The following is a 19,706-nucleotide window of genomic DNA, read 5'->3' as shown; positions in this document are numbered from 1 at the left end:
CAATCACAAAAAAATGTAAACACATTTATTTCTACTCTATTCATTTTCTTTTACTTTACTCTCTTCGCTTAATACTCAAAATAAAGTTACATAAAATCTCGTGCCGTCCAAGGAACCTTGAACGGCACGAGATTTTATATAACTTTATTCTATCAAGGAAGAGGTTATTTTCTTTGAAACAGAGGAAATAGTATACAAAAGTGAGACTTATATTTTACTCAACTTTTTTTTTAATATTTTTTAAAATCTATGTAAAAAAAATGAGAAATCCAATGGGTGTGAATACTTGTTACAAATAGTTAAAACACCATGATTGAAGGACACCCCCACACCCCACACCCCACCCCACCCCACCCCACTCCCAAACCCTCCATTGTTAAATCAGCAACTCTGTCAGGAGACAGAGCATTACTATTTATCTGCTGGGTTATTCACACATTCATATTCTTACTTTTATTTTGATTTTGGTGCTCTCATTCCACTTCTATATTGGTTACAAGGTAAACACTTCCTCTCTCTCTACATTTCCTTTCTTGTTAAACTTTTTTTTTTCTAATTCTGCGCTACTCGAGTCAAAATCATTGCTTTCTGATTTTTTCATTGCCTATTTTAGGATAAATTGCAGACAGATTTTCTGCTAGCTACCATACTCTCATTTCAAGCTAAACCTTCCACATTCGAATCTGTGCTAAAAGAATGCCTTTAAATCTCAGCTTTTATTAGGGAATTGGAGATGAAATATGCTTTTCAATTTTATTAATTTTGCATAAATAAAATATTTTCTGCTTGCTGTGGGAAAAGTTCTCCTTCTGCTTTCTGTTGTTAATTCCAATAAAAAAAACCCTAGATGGGGACCATATCTTTCCCATCTCAGCCTCCAGTTCCATTTTTTTTTCTTTTTTTCAGTTTTTTGAAATGAGATTTGTTAGTGCACTGAAAAAAAGGCAGATCATAATATCAGTATGCTGTTAAGGGTAACAAAATCATCTATAGTAACAAGCAAAGTTTGCATTTTTAATTTTGTTCATTATTTTTACTTTTCATTTATTCGTTTGGGATTTTTGAGGTAGCCAGCCAGGTAGGTATGGAAAGGCTTTGAAAGAGACTTTTAGAAATTAGACTTTTATTTTCTTCTTCACCTTATTAATGAATATTTATGCAATTGGGGTCAAGTTGTATTTGTGGATTCTGCTTTCTACTATATTTTTATTTATATTATGGCGATTGAGTAGTGGTCGGGTAGTACTTCCTTTTCTTTTTTCACATCACTTTTTCTGATCCGGTGCTTTTACAGCAGGGAGAAGAGTTTCACTTTCTAATTTTTTAATCATAGAACTGAGGAATTGTTGTTTTTTTGGGTTGTAAACTGTGTGTTGCATTTAGTTATTTCTGTTTTTTTGTTGGTTGGTGAGATACTTAGGAGCTGTGGTTGTAGATTGGAAATCAAGAACAGATTTTGCTGCAGATATCTCTGTCTATTTGAGTTTTTGGTAGTTCAAATGACTTGATAGACTCCTGTTGATGTTAAAGAGTTCATCTTGAAATTTGCTTCCTGTGTTTTCTTGCCATTTAGTCGAATTCTTGAAAGGGGGGTTGTCGTTTTGCCACGGAGGCGATGAATTCTCATATCTTCTTGTTTACCGTAGTTTGATTTCAGCATGTTTTAAGTGGTGGTGGTTTGTAACTGGCAGATCTCGCTTCCGGTTTATGATGCAGCCTCGAGTTAATTGAGTTGTTTGATGAGCCCCTTCATGGAGATGGAGTGGAATGCGAAGTGGGATTGGGAAAACTTAGTCGCGTTTGGTTCAAAGGGGATTGAGAGTCCGAAGAATCTGCAGTTAGCGGATTGGACAATTGTGGATGGTGGAGAGATCCATGGTGGATCCTTCAATCTCTCTGCTGCTGCTTGTAATGGTAACAGCGGTGGTGGCTCTGATGGTAGTAGGCATGGTTCTTCAGCCAAGAGCTCGATATCAGCTTCTACCGACTCATCCTGCAAGGATAGGATGCAGACTTCCATCTTAACGTTCACTACATCCGAGGGCTCTTTTGGGAACTTCAGCAAGAAGATTGAGATGAAAGGAATCGAGCTTTCTGGAACTTCCTCAACTCCAGACGCAGAAGCATTGCTCGGATTGAAGCTGGGAAAGCGGACATATTTTGAGAACACCGGAGGTGGAGGTACTGCTAAGAGCACTTCCTTTTCTGCCATGCCTGCTCCAGCCACCGCCACCGCCACTACACCAAAGAAAACTAAATCATCTGCTCAGAATAGTCCTATATGTTGCCAAGTCGAGGGCTGTAACACTGATCTTTCACTGGCGAAAGAATATCACCGGAAGCATAGAGTTTGTGACAGCCATTCAAAGTGCCCAAAGGTTACGGTTGGAGGCTGTGAACGCCGGTTTTGCCAGCAGTGCAGCAGGTAAATCACTCACAGAAAAAGACCGTTTTCAACAAAATACATACAACTGTTGTTGCACTATAAGCTTAATGCTGCTTCTTACTGTGAAGGTTTCATAGCTTGTCAGAGTTCGATGAAAAGAAGCGCAGTTGTCGAAGAAGGCTTTCTGATCATAATGCAAGGCGTCGTAAGCCACAGCAGGAAACCATCCAGTTCAATTTGCCTAGGCTGTCAACCCCATTCTATGGTATTGGACCATCTCTCAACATGATTATAATTCAAATTCTGGATCTTTATCTTATTCGTACATGAAACTTTTATTCCTTGAAAAAATTCACTCTTCCAAGATCACTTTTAGCTCTTGACATACAAAAAGTCAGAACACTAAGGCATTTGGGAGAAATCCTCTGTCGTCTTTGATTTGAGCTGGTGCTACTAAAATTCTTGCTTAATTCTAGCTAGTTTTTTGCTATCGTTATCATACTCTAATTACTTGTCTTCAGTTTCCTATGTGTGTGTAAATTTATAGTCAACATTCAGTCCATCAAAAATAAAATCCAAGCCTGATTTGTGGGATATTTTCCATGAAAATGTGCAGGAGGGACCCAACCGATGAGTTTCATGCTGAACAATTCCCCACTTGCTCACTCGAGGACCACTGCAAATTCTAGTTGGAACAACTCCAAATTCGCACTACCCAAAGGGTGTTTGTTGAAGTCTGAAGGAGATGAAGGTATCGATGAACAGTTGCACATGCCAGGAATCAGGCTGCCACAAACCATCAATATGCAAAATGCAGCGAATGGTCTCTCAGCAGCAAATCATACACAGCCAGTGGTTTTGAATCCAGGTCTATTTCTCTTACTTCAACGAATAATATCTCACAATTACAGTTTGTGATTATATAGCTCTTCTTCCAACTGTGCTGACACACTTCATACAAGGCGCTATGTCAATTGTGCTGCATTTGTTGAACTGTTTAATATAACTTGTCTTGATAATACAGTTAGAAATAAGGAAACTTGCAAAATCCACATTAAACAAACTTGAACCTAAGTAGGTTGTTTAAAAAAATATGACTCTCTCAGCCATTGCAGGTGGCAAGGGATCTTTGATCTCTTCCCTAGATGCAGCACCAGAATATCGTCGTGCTCTCTCTCTTCTGTCAAGCAATTCCTGGGATTCGTGCAATCAAGAATCAGTTCAGTTACACCATCAACTACATGAGAACAGTTCCAACATCATCCAACCTATGTATCATGCAATCCCTGAAGGTGTGCCCTTCTCTTCCTCAGACTTCTGGCCGACTGGGCCACATCCAACTCATCACTACCTTCAATCTTTGGGCACAAAGACACCCTACGATAATGACTTCTATTCCAACATATTGAACTGACCAATGTCGACAAGTCTGTTCTTCATCTTCGTGGACCTATTCTAGGTGGTCCTTGAATAAGGTTTTGAATTATGACGTCGCCTTTTTTTTGGTTCCTGCCTTGTTTGCGACGTCTTTCTGTCTCATATGGTAGGCCATCTAACAAGTTGATTCGTTTTGGGAAAACGATTGTTCATTCAGTTTGAAGGATAACTTATTTGTACTGTACTGTTATCAGATTTTGCAAGTGTTTTAACAATGCTCCTTCACTTGTAACTTGGGAATATTTTGAAGTACCAACTATTCAATAAGTATTCAACTTCATATCGTTTGTCATCATTTGCAGATAATGCTGCCATTGATGAATTTTAATGTTTCAATTTCACTGTGAAGCTCGTTTATTGATATCGATTTGTAAATCTTGGGATGAATTTCAAAATCCAAAATATTAGCAAGAATTGTTTCATCGCCATTATCATTTTTTTGCAAAACACCACAAAATAGTATAGTAGTTTATCTTTAAAACCCGTTAGGCTAGTGACATTTTAAACAAAATTTAGCTTGGCTTGATTTCTTGATTTTAAAGAAGTTAAATACTCGATTTTTTCATTCTAATAGCAAACCGACTAGGATGTTTCTGTAAAATATATCTTGAAAAGGATAAATTTTTTGAACATCAGTACAGCATAGGCGGTGCACACATAACATGTATGATAATCAAATAATATGTTTGATCAAGAGTCACAGTGATATTGAGCTAAAATTTTGAGGAAAAACATCAGAAATTTACTAGAAATTGAAAACTTGGGACACTTTGGTATGATGGAATGGAATATGGATAAAAATGAAATCACAATTTCATTGTATTTCCTCTGCATTTTCATGCCATTCCCTCCATTTCACTGCATCAAGCAAATGAAGAATGAAAATAGGAATCACATCCTATTTCATCATACCAAGAAGGACCCAAGTCTATCAACGAGTCACAGAAGGACCTGACACCACACATGACATCAAGCCACAACAACTGCAAAAATATTGCAGAGAATTTAGCCTGCTTAAAACATTACCACAACAATTGAAAAAATACCACCAGTTGAGGGGACCTTATACGACCCAGAGAATGAAGACAGCTTAAAATATCATGACTTTGCAGACATGTTTTTAGAACAACAGCTCATTAAGATAATAAAGGCAAATAAAACCAAATCGAAGATGGTCACGACATTACTAGTCGTACGTTACCATACCACTAAGATTCGACATCCCAAAGTACATAAACCTAGAGAACAACAACCAGATCCAAGATCTAATGCGAGCAATCTGACAGACACGTGATGCAAATTTGTAAGGTTTGATTAGGACCACAAGATATCAAGAGTGTTAATACAACTTGACACAAATTAAAACAGGGCTTGGTAACTCGAAAACGCCAGCAACAGGAAGATGACATGACTGACTTTCAGACACCCATATTGAGCAATGTGCTGGACGACTCTGGACCTTCTCAGACATACCTAGTACTCACTGGAACAGTAGACAACTCTATTAATACATGAAAAGACAAAACACAAGCAAGCAGAAAATGGACATGAATGCACTTCAAGAATAACAAGATGAGAATAGCAGGTGCAAGATAAATCCTCAGATAGAGAGTTCGAGAAAAACTTTGAGTATATAATAACTTTGATCTGTTACAAATATACATAGGATAATTAGGAGCAAACAGTTGAATGTTCAGGTTCAAACAATGCACATATATCACAAAACAGACCTGATCTTTTGCATCAGCTGTTTCTGATGGAGATTCCTTTTTATCTGAAGGTTTATCAGCACCACAGTTCTGTCTGTTGCACTTCGTCCTAAAAGGGTAGTTAATGTTGTTGCATTGTTCGCACTTCCAGCTTCCTTCTGGCATATCTGGTTCTGGAGAACAGAGTTATCAGTATATCGTACATTACGAGAGAGGAACTTCATTTTCAATCATCGGAGCACAGAAAATGAAATATGTGAAATCAGGCTTACTTGAATTCTTGACAGGTTTGGCAAAAACCTGCATCTATCATGTCAGAATGTCAGAACATACAGTACACATTTAAAGTAAGCTTAATCAAGGCATTATATCACTAAATAATGTTGGGTCGTAGTATGTCTGATGACATCATTTACACATTCAACTTGAATATAATAATTCAAACCTGAGATCCTGGCTTAGGTGTATTGCATTTCCTCATGTTGCATACTGTTCTAAATGAAAAATTGACATTTCCACATTTTGGACAAGCCCAGTCAACGTCACCACGAGATCCATCTACAATAACATGATAACAATTAGTGATTCATCAGGTGAGTAAAGGTTTGATCCAACATATATATCTAGAGTCTAAACTACAGCAGGGCAAGACACACCAGCAGCAGCTTTCGGAAATCTCTCCTCAGGAAAAAATCCAGGCCTTGGACCCTATAGAAGATCAAAATAAAAAGATTTTCAAATAGACAATCTATATATATTTTTCCTCCGAGGGTGAAAGAAATGTATTTTCTAACTACACATCAATGCGAGATCTTAAAGGTGCAGATTAACAAACCAAACATCAATGTAAGATCATCATGGCACACCACTCATACTACTAATAAATACTATACGATAAATGAGGTTCTCCACTTAAACTTACCATGGTGGGGCTAATTGGGAAACTCAGGCCATACTGATCCATCATAGGCGGTGGCATACCATACACCGCACCTATATGATAAAAATATATAAGGGATGGGAACAAACAAAAAAAAGTACAAGCAGTGCATGACGTACAGTAATATATGTAGTAAGAAACTACTACTAACTTTAATTCTACAACAGTAAACCAACATATGGGAAGATGAAGAAAGGATCTACCACTTCGCATAACTGATCCACTTGAATATGGAGGCGGTGCAGATATATGTAAAGGCCGATATGGGCTACCTCCTGAAAATCGACTTCCATAATTATAATGATAACTTGAACCTCCAGAAAATGGAACATCATAAGGAGGGGCAGATGTTCCATTGAACACAGGAGATCCGTATGGCGGGACTCTCATGTACATGGAGGAAGGTGCACCAGACCCAACATATGGAGGTGCCGATAAGTAACCCTGAGGTGCTTGGACTGGCTTTGCAGCAGGTTTCTGAACAAAGGTAAACTTACTTTAGTAAGCTTATAAAAACTTATACATCTAACATGCAGATGAAAGCATCCAGAAAGACGAAAAGCTCAAATTCAACCTCTTCCTGTAGACTTTTTTTATAACAAGGAGCTGATATACATAAAATCTGAAATTGGAGCTCATATTCTCATACACATGATTATATAACCTCCAAGGCTATTGCAGCAGAAATTAATGAAACAAAAACTTGCACAATGAAATTATAGTTTGCGATGGAAATATGCAAAACAGCAAATCTATTTAGCAAGTTAATTTCTCACCGAGTTATGATCAGCTGGCCTAGGCTGAGTGCAGTTACGCATATTACAAGTTGTTCTAAAAGAGAAGTTCACATTGCCACAGCTCGGGCAGGTCCAGTCATCTTCCCTGCGCCCACCTACATATAGAGTTAGCTCAATAAGTACTACTATCAAATAATTAGACTTTTTTAGACACAGAGCTCAAGTCTTTCGATATATCTTACAAATATTGCTAACATACTTCTAAAAGACACCTGCACTAACATGCTTCGATCCTCTAAACTAGTAATTAGTGCCTACACCTGTCTGTGTTCGATCCATTCTATGCCAAAGACATAAACATACCTCAGGCTTCAGCTACACACAAATGTGGAACAAGAACACCATAAACACAAAACCTCAATAAATTTTAAAAATATGGGCATACCATCGGTTCGAGCACGTTTGGCAGCTGAAGAATTTCTGTTATCAACCTAAAACATAACAAAAAATCAATCAAATCGGATTGGCATAATTCAAGATCTTAAGAATACCAGAGGCAATCCATTCAGAAAAATTGACCTAAAAAAGGGGGAAATGAATAAATTTGAGGAAACAGTGACGCGAGGTAATCAAAAGTACCTGAGACATGGCAATCTCTTCTTCTTCTTTGCTTTATGCCAAGGGTTTGAGAGCTGCGTGGGCGAGAGATGTCACAGTAGGGCAATTACGAGAGAGGAGAGAGTTGGTGAAATTAATTAATAAAGAAATTGTTGGGAAAGGGATAAATTCAGTCGACAGAGTCAAATTGTGAAATTGAACACAGATTTATGGGCCTCTAATTATCCAAGCCCAATTCGTGGGCCCACTTTGCTATTTTGTACCTTTAGAGGTGAGTATTCGGATTTCGGATCCGATTGAGATTTCGAAACGGATTTTTCTCAATCCGATCCAAAAAAACAATATTTTATGAAAAATGAATCTGATCTGATTCTAATTGACAGAAAATCTAAATCCAAAAATTCAAAATCCGAAATCCAAACTATGAAATTTGATATAGTCTAAAAATACAATGCCAAAATCTATAAAATTAAACATCCAAATTTTGGTGGTATTGTAAAAAGTTTTTAACGGATGGTTCTATGATTTTGATGCTTTGCACGACTTGTTGTACAGGGATGAATGCATATTAACAACAAAACTTGAAATTCATGGATCTAAAGTTCCCTTAACCATGTAAGTTGAACATGAATATGTTTAAATTTGATATTTTCTAAAAAATTGTTTGGAAATATTACATCATAACCAACGTCGTTATTTAGAACTTGAACTGGACCATCACAATTTCGAGGATAAGAGCCCATTGGATCAAATTGGCCCAATTCGTTCTTCATTTCACTAAAATATTTTGGGCTCTATTTTATGGTTGATTGAAAATATTTCACTCCATACCACTCTTAAGACAATTTTGAGTTATAACCAATAAATGTTCACAAAATAAAAAGTGCCTAACAATGGCCAATTCAACTGATGCAAATTTGGCCTTTCAACAATGAGGGATTTTTTTTTTTTTTTCCAAAGTGTCCCTCTTGCTGAGAGCTAGAGGACTAACTCTCATTCCAACATCAGTACACTAAGCGGTAAGAGACTAACCAAATAGTTTGTTTCATTCACCACACTAAGCAGTAAGGGACAAGGATCGAACCCCTAATCTCATGCTTAAAGGACGAGGTGTTAGACCACTACGCCAACCATGTTTATTAACAAAGGATTTCTATGTTAGGCCAGTAAATCTAATTTTATTATTTCACATTTTCAAAATATAACAATACATGTCATATGTGAATACCAACCAAATTCCTTTCATCCAAAAAATAATTGTTGATTAATTAGTGGCTCATTAAATATAACAATATATGTGTCATACGTGAGTACTATTTATTTTTATTATATAAGTATTTTTAATGTAAGGCAATATTGATCTTGTCATTCAATATATCAAATTGCGAATAAACAAACACAAATCAATATGACAAGGGGGATAAGTGATAACCCACCCACAACCGCAACTATAATGTTATCCTTGTACACAAGTACAACAATCATTTCATGGTTTCTTTCCAAAGGACAAATTTAATCACATGGAATAGCCACTTGATTTTCCGACCACATCACCCCAAACAAAATATCTACCTATCAACATTATTTGCTTCAATTTATCATCATCATCAAAAATTTCTCATGTATGTTGTCTCTAATCATGATAACAATGTCATTTAAGCATGTTCACATATATATTCCACAACATAAAACATTGTAATTAAGGATTCAACACACAATTAACTCTAACCACAAATGCTTAATTAGTGGTATATCTATGATACATGTTATAGCATTTTAACATTTGACCATTCCACCATTATCATTATTTATTAACACAATACAATACTCCATGTCATAATTTGCCTAATGATTCTCTACTTACTTTGCAACAGGCATGTGATACATAATTGAATCATAATCATGTGCTCCACCTTAAACATGACGTAATAATCAAGAACTAATGTTTCACCTAAATTACTGCAACACAATCATTCCCCCCTTTTCTTCATCTCTTACATACCCATTTTACTATATTAATCCTTATTTTGTTATAGGTGATATTTATTGTCCTTCTTTGCAAGATGTAAAATTACTTATTGATTGGAATTCCCTAATTGCATTAATTTGTGCATAGAATAACAATGTGAGAAAAGTTTATATTTTCACTAAGGAAAATTCTCTTCAATCGATATAATAGGTTCATTCGAACGCAAAAATGCACGATTTAAAACATCACCATAGTGAATGAATGCAATACATGAGTTCAAATTACATGATAGGCGTATTTTGTTGTTGGTAGATTAATTTCACGACGAATACAATGACTTTATACATTTAATGCTTGAGGACTAATTTATAAGAAAATGAAACTATTTTTCCCCAATAAAGTTCAAAATAAGTAATAATTAGTTAAGACTTAATAGCAGTGTTTTAAAAATCGGACCGAACCGGCCAATTCGATCGGTTGGACCGTGAACCGGTAAGTAGTCCGGTCCGGTTTGCTCATATAAACTGCCTCTACATTGAGCCGCCTTGAACCAGTGAAACCGGTCGGTTGGACCAGATTAACCGCAAACCGGAAACCGATTTTCACAAAAAATGCTTAAAACTTTGTTGTCAAATTAGCCACACAGTAACACGTTTACCACTCCACCACAATGCTTTGAGTGATATGACATGAACATTAATTAAATTTATATATTAAACATGATAACTTTTTATTTACACCAACTTATAATTCAAATTTAATAAATAATTATTAATTATATTATCTATAAGGTTTTATTATTATTTATATATAATCAGTTATACATAAGGTTTAATATTTTTATATATTATTAATTGCATTTTGTTATTTATTGAATCTTAATGTATATAGTATGCATTTACATTTTATATATATATGTTATATTATTACTTCGAATAAAACATATTTAAAAAAAATGAACTTTGTTTGTTTTTATCATAAAATATCAACAAAAATTTAGTATATTTAAAATATATTTTATTATAAAAAATATTCGTATAAATTTAATATTCAATATATTTTACTACTATTCTTTGTGTAATATATTTTTATATAAGTATACATAATGTTAAATGTGTAACAATTTATATTTATCATTCATTATTTAATATATATTTTATATATTATATATTTAATTATATATGTTTATAATAATATTCCGGTTCGACCAGTGGTTCGACCAGTAAACCGGTTGAATCAGTGAACCAATAACGACTCCGATTTACCGGCCGGTCCGATTTTTAAAACATTGCTTAATAGTGTTAGCAAATGACTATTTGACATAAACTCTTTTCCCCTCTTTTTGGGACATAAATGAAAGTCAATAACTTCCACCTTAAACCCACTAATAGTTTGGCTGTTTTCAATTTAACATGGTTGATGATATTTTTTCAAAAAAATGTGTTAGGGGGTGTTGCTGAGTCAACAAGCCATACAACAAAGTTTATATGTCGACATAATTGGCTTTTATGTTGTTAGAAAATGGTAAAAACAATTGATGGGTTTTCACTTCTGAAATTACTAGATTATATACATGATTATGCATTTCAATGATTATTGTTTGCCAAAACTGCTTGGTCCCAGAATCATCATTTTGTTCTTCTGCTTGTGTTTATCTAAAGCTGGTGATTACAACTTAATGATAAAAAAATATTTGTGTAATTTTGAATTAAATATTTAAAGATGGTAATTTGTTGCTAATGGATAAATTAATTCTCTATATAGTACTATTACCCAAAATGTCCAGAAATTTGGGCCTGACTATGGCTACTGAAAACAAGTAATTGGGCCTTCTGCAATGGATAGATTAAGAAGGAGTGGTTATTTATATTTGGAATATATATAGCTTTTAATTGGAGTATTAATAAACATACTAGTACTAGCCATAAACGTCGACATCAATTATGATAATCTAATGTCATGTAAAGACTTTATAAATTAATAAGTCAAAACACAACATCAAATGAGGTTGATAATCAATGTATAGTGTATACGTTGCTGTTGCGTCCATTTCTGGCAAAATTTGATGCATATCATTCATCTCTTTTCAAACATAATTAATTACTTACTTCATAATTCTGCCTATTTAAACATCCTATATATGTCGATATATACTCTCCTATTTAACTATTTTAGTATGTTTATACGTACAAAACTAATATTTTAGTTAGTATCTTAATTAATCTTGTGTTATAAAGGTCTCTCTCTCTTGAGTAAAAATTCAATGGTCCGGTTACGTTGCCACTTAGCACGTATGAATACTATCAAGAGGAATAAAAATTCAGTTGCAATGTGTCTATTCAGAGTTGAGATAATATATAGTTGACAATTAACGATAATATATAGTTGACAATATAACAAGACAACTTTTAAAGATACCAAAATGATGTCCTGATTAATTTTGGAATAAGATATAGTAGTAGTAGTATTTTTGAATAAGACCTCCCTTTTATATATGTAGCCTACAATTTTTTATATACATGTATCATAAAGATGAGTCTCGATAAATCATCAAGTGTGACATCTAGAAAATTATTCAGGTGGATTTTAGCATAGTGGTTTATGAAAAAGTACAAACTTTAGGAAAGATAACAAAAACAATTTGTAATTAGGGTTAGATACCGGCCTAACATCATCAAAATTTGTTTTTACTTTATATAAGAAAATTAGGAACTACAGGAAAAAATAATTCAATTATGAAGCATTTCTTTTACCTTTAAACATGTCGGGTTTTGGACGGCCATTTCAATTGTCATGTTTGATTTTTGTTCTGTTTAATTAGTCGACCTAATCATCTAATTTAATTATTGAAATGAATTACAACTGTCGAAAATAATTGCACTCTAGTTCATCCACAAAATTCTTACTATATTTCCCATACCAATAAAATGTTTAATTAAGCAATATACAAATGAAAATGGCCAAATTAAATCTTAACAAAGATATATTACATGTACTTATCAATTAGTTAAATACTCCGTTATAAATATGTGTTGATTTTGCCTTAACGGAACCATTTGCTGATGCATAGAATTGTGACCAGTTTCAAATTTGAATTTTGTAGTATAAATTAATCTGATTAAACAAATGATATATATGAGGAAAAATAAAATAGTTAAAAGATGTTACGTACCAACAAAAAGTCCGTGAAAGTATTTATTTTGTTATCATGATTCATGAGCCATCGAGATTGTTTATTCAAAAAGTTATTAAATTAAATCAATTTTCAAATCACAGAGATTAAATATAATTATATCACTGTAGCGTCTACAGCTAAAAATTAAAATCATGTTTTACTTTAAAGTATTGGTAGTAAGAAAAGTATTTAGCTTATATAATTAAATTAAATATGATGATAAGAAAAGTATTTTTAAGGAACAAAAGAGAATGTTAAGATGGCTTGAGAATGACTCAAAGCTTTTTTGGACAGCACGAGTTTGCACTCACTCAGATTCTGCATGACTCCCTAGGCAGTGGAATAAATATTAATAAAATATATCATGAAAATTAAAGTTTGATTAAATTTAAATGATAATTAAAAGTAATAAGCCCCAAAAAAGGGGTTGATAAATACGTTAAGCAACAATCATCTTTCATCCTTCTGCCTAATCCAATTTATGGTTCGTTACGCTAAATCCTCACAAATCCCAATTAACTAAAAATTTTTAATTAGTTGAAGTGTAACCACTCCATGGATGATTATTGGCAGTAATACTATGCAGAAATTCAGGGAATGAGAATGAGACATTTTAACGTAACCTAGGAATTAATGCATATAATTTGGAATCATGTAGAACTAACTAATCATGCTACTCAACATATACTCTATTTTATTCTAAATTTGTTATACATTAAATCTTAATCAATAAGTTGTGGCACTATGATGATAAACAACTTAGCAGGTAACAGTAAGACGTTTTCACTCATTCAATAGGTCGATAACCATAACTAATGATCTTTCTTATGAAAAATGTGAGGTACTGATGCGACAGTGAAGAGCTTTCTAATTGATAAGATGTTTTTTAACCTCTAATAGGTTGAGAGTTCGAATTAGCACCAAGAGTGTATGTTAATTCGTTTGTATAGTAGTAGTTAGGCCTGTCAAATTAGGTACTCGCGGATACCCGATCCGAAATTTTCGGGTACCCGATCCCGAAATTCACAAAATCCAATACCCGATATCCGACCCGAATTTTATTTCGGGTATCCAGTCCCGAAAAATCGGGTATCCAGTCCCAATTGTGATTTTGATTTTTTTTTTTTGAAAATTAGCTATAAACTTTTAGGATTTATTTACTATTATTTAATTCAAATTTAATACAAAGTTGAAGTTCTAATATTCAAATAAAAATAACTACGAACTTTTAGAAATACAAAATTATTATAGTAGCTCGAATTTAAGAGAAAATAACTACAAACTTTTAGGAATACAAAATTCTTGTAGTAGTTCGAATTTAAAAGAAAATAACTACAAACTTTGAAAAATTAAAAAAATCATAAGTTATATATTAACATCTTTCATCCTGCCACAATAAGTCAATAACCATCTAAATTCATAAGTTCAAACAATTCTTAAATTCATAAGTTCAAATATTCATCCTTTATAAATATCACAATTGAATAATTCATAAGAATCAAGATCTAACAATAATATCATCAAAAAATTCAAAATTATAAATATCACAAGTCAATGAAATTAAAATGTAATTTTAAAAATTGAATTACATATCTTATATGCTAACTATTAAGTATTAATTAAATTATAGTTAATAAATTAAATTACATTTAATTATAATAAAAATATAATTTATTAATTTTAGAAAATAAATCGGATAATTCGGGTATACCCGATCGGATATCGGGTAACCCGATACCCGATAATCCAAAATTTTCACTATCCAATCCCGATCCGATACCCAAAAAATCGGGTTTCGGGTATCCAATTATCCGACTTTTTCGAGTTTGGATATCGGGTATCCAATACCCGATATCCATTTGACAGGCCTAGTAGTAGTATCATTTGTCACTAAATTTTTTTTGTTTTGCTTTATTTTCTTAAGGAAGACTTGAGCCATTTTATTATCGAATCCACAAGATTTTAGTTTTTTTAAGGTATAGTAGTAATTGATTTGGAATATTTTGTGGAGCTAAGCTAGCCCTAGCTACTAATAAATTAATTAGTGCATACATTTCATCTCTAATACTACTATTAATTAATCCTCCTTTTTTGTTTGTTTATTCTCATTCGTCCGATCTGTCTCTCTCTCCCACATAAAATTAACAAATTATGTTGAAAACTAGGTATTTTCCTGTATCAATCAAGATGGGAAATGAGTAGATTAAAAAAGAGTTAGACGGCGCCAACTCTAATCTACCATGTCACGCATGCTACAAATTTTAACATTTTATTAAACCTTAAACTATATTCTATTATTTTCCCTACTCGTGCATACATATACAGATCAAATTAAACATAAATTAAACATATCTTTAGCTCCGATGATGTGATTAATAATTTAATATCATAATGTTTAGCTCAATAAATATAGGTTTAATTAACTTTACCGCACAATATTGAAACCGGACGCTTTTCACGACTGCTTTGTGATATCAATGATGAGAGTTCCTTGGCTAAAATTTTTTGCTCTTAGAATAATAATTTTCTAATATTGCTTTTATCTTTTCGTTCAATAAGAGGAAGTATGGGGAGAATTTGGCTTTATGTTCAAAATAGGAATGTATTATCAACTGTGAATATAAAGACTTTTTTTTATAAAATATGATGAATTTGATGTGAAAAAAATAAATTCTCGTATCAATGAAATTCGAGCTAATACTGTGAATTCATTTAACAAAATGATGAACTCATTAGTGATTGTTTGGGAACAATATTTTGTGAAAAATAACAGCACAAAATTATACTATGTGTAAATAATGTAACGTTTTCAATACTTAAATTAAAAATATTGGGCCACAAATTGCATGTAGGGAAAGCGAAACATGTAAGGACATTATAATATTAGTGAATACATTTTCACCAACTCCAAGTCATCAACCTTATCTCCTTGAGGACAACGAAGCACAACTTAGTTGGTAAGACATTTCATCTCTACCCTATCAGATATTTGAGTCATCATGAAATAGATGGTTACCGTAACTGATTCTCTTTATAAAAAAAAATTATCTCCTTGCACCTAATTTTGGGCCAAATCCATACCATCAAGCGTTTATACTCATATTTTAAAAAAAATCCCAATAAATTGAGTATGAAACTAAAAAAGATAGTCTAATTCTAGTATGTTTCATAAAATTAAAATAAAAAATATCATAAAAGGTAGTTAAAATTTTGCAGTTATCTCAATTTTTCCTTTTTTTTGCGAATTACATGGTGGTGGCAACCAGCTTAAAACACTTGGACACAAAGCGTTGAGTAAAACAAAATAATCTAATTAAGTTCAAAACGATGTATTGCCCATGTATTTTAAGCCAACTATCACATTTGTACGTATTTTGTCGGGAAAAGAAATGATGAGATAATTGAAAATATTTCATATTTCATGATTTATTTTTCAAATTTTAAAAAGTGTGATTTTGAAAATTTACAAATAACCAATGGTAAAAAAGTGAAATGACAAAAATAACCTTAGGTAGTTAATCTTGAAGCTGGTCACTTACCATTCACGTAAAGGCAAATTGAGAATTGTCCCTGGATAGGCAGGCAAAAAGCAACGTCGCTCTTGCTTACACGGCCGATTATTACCATCTCATGAATATATATCGATGTTTTCAATAAAATCAATATTATTATTGTTAGTTTTACTAGTACTTACATATGCATGCATGCATCTTAGAATTCTGGGTTACTTAGACGAAATCTAACACCATCTCCAATTTTTAGTTGCTCATTTTTATGTCACACTCAAGATTTTATACGTTAATGGAAAACTATTCTAAAAAATTATGATTATTCATGTGGAGTAGTATATATGAATTCATGCATGTATACGAATTTTTAGGTTTGGTAGCTTCAATCTAACATCACCCTCATTAATTTAATGCAATCCAACAAATTACAATGTGTAGTCCAAACTAACTTATTTGTAATTTGTATATTACTCCGAAAATGGTACTCCATAACAATCAATTGGTAGTAGTACTACTTAACTTTCCATGTGTTCCCAAGCTATTGAGACATAAAATGAAGAAATATACGCATTAAAAGAATTTACTCGATTGTCTAATGAAAAAAATATGGATAATATATATATATATATATATATATATATATATAGAGTTGTGATCAATGTCGAACCATTCTTAAAGACCGAACTAGAGACCAAAATTGGGCCATTAGATTTAGTTTTTTGATGAGATATGCTGCTGTGTAAATTTTTTCCGCTCTTCATTACAAGCCAATTTTACTTCATTGTATAGGTTTATTACTTCATTACGTACGTAATACATTGAAACTACAACATGTTTTTACTTGCTTCAAGTAGGTTTTGAAATGATTTAGCATATGCTACATTCGAATTCATTGAATGAGTTTTTACTTTATTCACATTAAAAAATGCAATTTATTCAAGTGAGTTTATTACTTCATTCAGAAATGTTATTACTTCATTGGATAAGGTTTTTACTTCATTCCAGTAGGACTTCAAATCCTTCTACACATACTTCATTCAAATAATTTATTATATTATTCCATGTGTTTATTACACCATATCAGCGCCGTAGCGGTGGTGATAGATATTGTAGAGAGAAAGAACGGCACGCGACGGCGAAACTGCATTTACGTACTAGAATGAAGTAATAATCCTATTAGAATGAAGTAAAAACCTACTGGAATGAAGTAATATATTCTGGAATGAAGTTAAATCTTCGTAACGTGTTAGTATGACTTATTTACCTTCGGATGAACTAAAATAGACTGGTGATGAAGGAGAAAATAATTTATAAATTTGTGAATCTCATCCATAAAAAACTAGATCTAAAAGCCCTAATTTGGTATGGTTCGATGGTTCGATCTTTAAGAGTGGATTTGTGGATAATGGGACTATATATATATATATATATATATAAGTTCTTTGAACATTATACTATTAAATAAGTAACATGTTCTTTCACACTATTCACAATTATTGAAACTAGCTAGTTCTTTCAATACTACACTACTCACCTACATTTTATAATTTCACCTTTCCTATATATTTAAATAAAATTTATAATTAAATTAATTTGCAAAATAAACGAAAAACTGATGAAATTTCATTAGGTGCACTGCCACGTGCATGCTCTTATATTTACACACGAAATTGGACACTGGATTTTCCTAATATAGTAAGTTTTCATATGTGAGCTGACCAAAAATCATGTGGTTGACCTCACACAAGACTTTTGTGCTTTAAGCATACTACACATACCAGTATTTTTATTTAAAAAATTGCATCACATTGTTACTGAAATTCTATTCGCATTTGAGAATAGAAAAACATTTGATACTTCAATGTTATGATGATTTTAGTTAGAAGTTCTATTTAAAATTCCGATCACATTATATTTTTATATGGAAAATTCGAGTTAAGATTAGAATGTGACGCCTTTTTCGCTACATTTAAATTTGTCGCAAATCAAGCGGTGGAAGATGAATACCGTTTTCATATAATTAACAGCCTTTCCACATTAATAAAATCGTCAAATTCCAATAAGTACATAAATATATTGGACTTCGTTTCATTCAATATACTATCACCTTTTATTTTTAATTTATCTCAACCGAATTGTGATCTCATTTCAATATTTGGAAGAAAAAAAATATTTTTCCTCTCTCCTAGTTAAAACATCAAACCATTTTCGCCTATACTATTTTAAAACACGTTTAACTTCAAAAAAAATCTCACGTCATTTGAAATCGGTCATCTTAAATAAGATAAAAAAGATTATTTTTTTAAAAAAACGTGTTTTTCTTAAAAGAAATTGTATAAATTCAAATAATGTGTGCGTTGATTTTTGACATTGACTGAATTTCAATTCACTATGTTTCTATACTTCTATGAGTCTATCTATTGATTAGCTATGGAGTATTCCTTGAATATATACAATGAATAGATCAAGAATAAATGCAACACTTGAATTGGAATTTTATATGAGGCAATAATTTTTTTTTTTTTTTTATGTAAATAATTGTATTGTGAATACAATGAATATACACGTTCGATATACATTCAGAGAACTCCATAAAAAAGTAATTTTCAGGATAACTCAAGAATGCATATATTGAATATACCCTTTAGCATATCATTTGACACAAAAGTAGACTACATGAAGAAGATGTTAATTAATTAATTATATTTGTTTTAGTCCTCACGATGTAGCATGTGCTGCAAACTTAACTAAAAAGTTGATATCTCAAAACAAAAAACGTACACATCTATCTACAGTACACTACAAGTGCAATGCAAACTACTCAACTGAAAAGCTAAGTGCATGTTCAAACAGGCACGCTTGCAATTAAATTAAGCAAAGAATAAATAGATTTGTCACGTTAATTTTATTAGTAAGTTTTTGGCTTAAAAATGAAGGCATAACCATCACGTGCGCAGGCGTATCCGACTCTATTTACGAGGAACTTAAATCTAACAAATGCGTTAAGCAACATCCTCTGCCTTCTCAGGGTTTGTTCAGAAATTTCAGTTGTCAATTTTTTATTTAATTATAATAATTAAATCTTACAAACCACTATTATGCTGTGATCAGTCGAATTTACTAGATATATGTTGTAATTGATTAATTCTCACGTCACCCACTCGCTTGGCGTAATCATGTCTCTTTGCATTAGATTTTGTGTTAATTGTGATCAATTTGACCCAAA

The 19,706-nt window shown here is 32.5% G+C and overlaps 2 protein-coding genes across 4 annotated transcripts; one reads left to right on the top strand and one right to left on the bottom strand.

Moving 5' to 3' along the window:
* Nucleotides 1–358: 358 nt before the first annotated feature.
* LOC125207787 (squamosa promoter-binding-like protein 12) lies at nt 359–4,118 on the top strand. 3 transcript variants are annotated; one of them, XM_048107267.2, is made up of 5 exons: nt 359–500; nt 1,692–2,425; nt 2,515–2,651; nt 3,003–3,254; nt 3,502–4,118. In XM_048107267.2, the coding sequence occupies exons 2-5, from the start codon at nt 1,740–1,742 to the stop codon at nt 3,798–3,800; spliced, it is 1,374 nt and encodes a 457-aa protein (XP_047963224.1). In that variant the 5' UTR covers nt 359–500; nt 1,692–1,739; the 3' UTR covers nt 3,801–4,118. The 3 variants fall into 3 exon arrangements, with proteins under 3 accessions (XP_047963224.1, XP_047963226.1, XP_047963225.1); XM_048107268.2 differs by lacking the exon at nt 359–500 and adding an exon at nt 998–1,239; XM_048107269.2 differs by lacking the exon at nt 359–500 and having other exon boundaries at nt 996–2,425; nt 2,524–2,651.
* A 785-nt stretch (nt 4,119–4,903) lies between these two features.
* LOC125208394 (Ran BP2/NZF zinc finger-like superfamily protein) lies at nt 4,904–7,709 on the bottom strand. The gene is given in 8 exon segments (XM_089060129.1): nt 4,904–5,705; nt 5,805–5,832; nt 5,978–6,090; nt 6,189–6,240; nt 6,455–6,525; nt 6,676–6,949; nt 7,249–7,364; nt 7,655–7,709. Coding segments are annotated over 8 exon segments (1,128 nt in total). The 3' UTR covers nt 4,904–5,286.
* Nucleotides 7,710–19,706: the final 11,997 nt, after the last annotated feature.

This window comes from Salvia hispanica, chromosome 6, assembly GCF_029641045.1.
Source record: "Salvia hispanica isolate PSC_SH4W2 chromosome 6, Shi_PSC_v1, whole genome shotgun sequence".
NCBI classification, from domain to species: Eukaryota; Viridiplantae; Streptophyta; class Magnoliopsida; order Lamiales; family Lamiaceae; genus Salvia; species Salvia hispanica.
The sequence above is the reverse complement of the archived record's forward strand: the minus strand, read 5'-3'. Positions and strand labels throughout refer to the sequence as shown.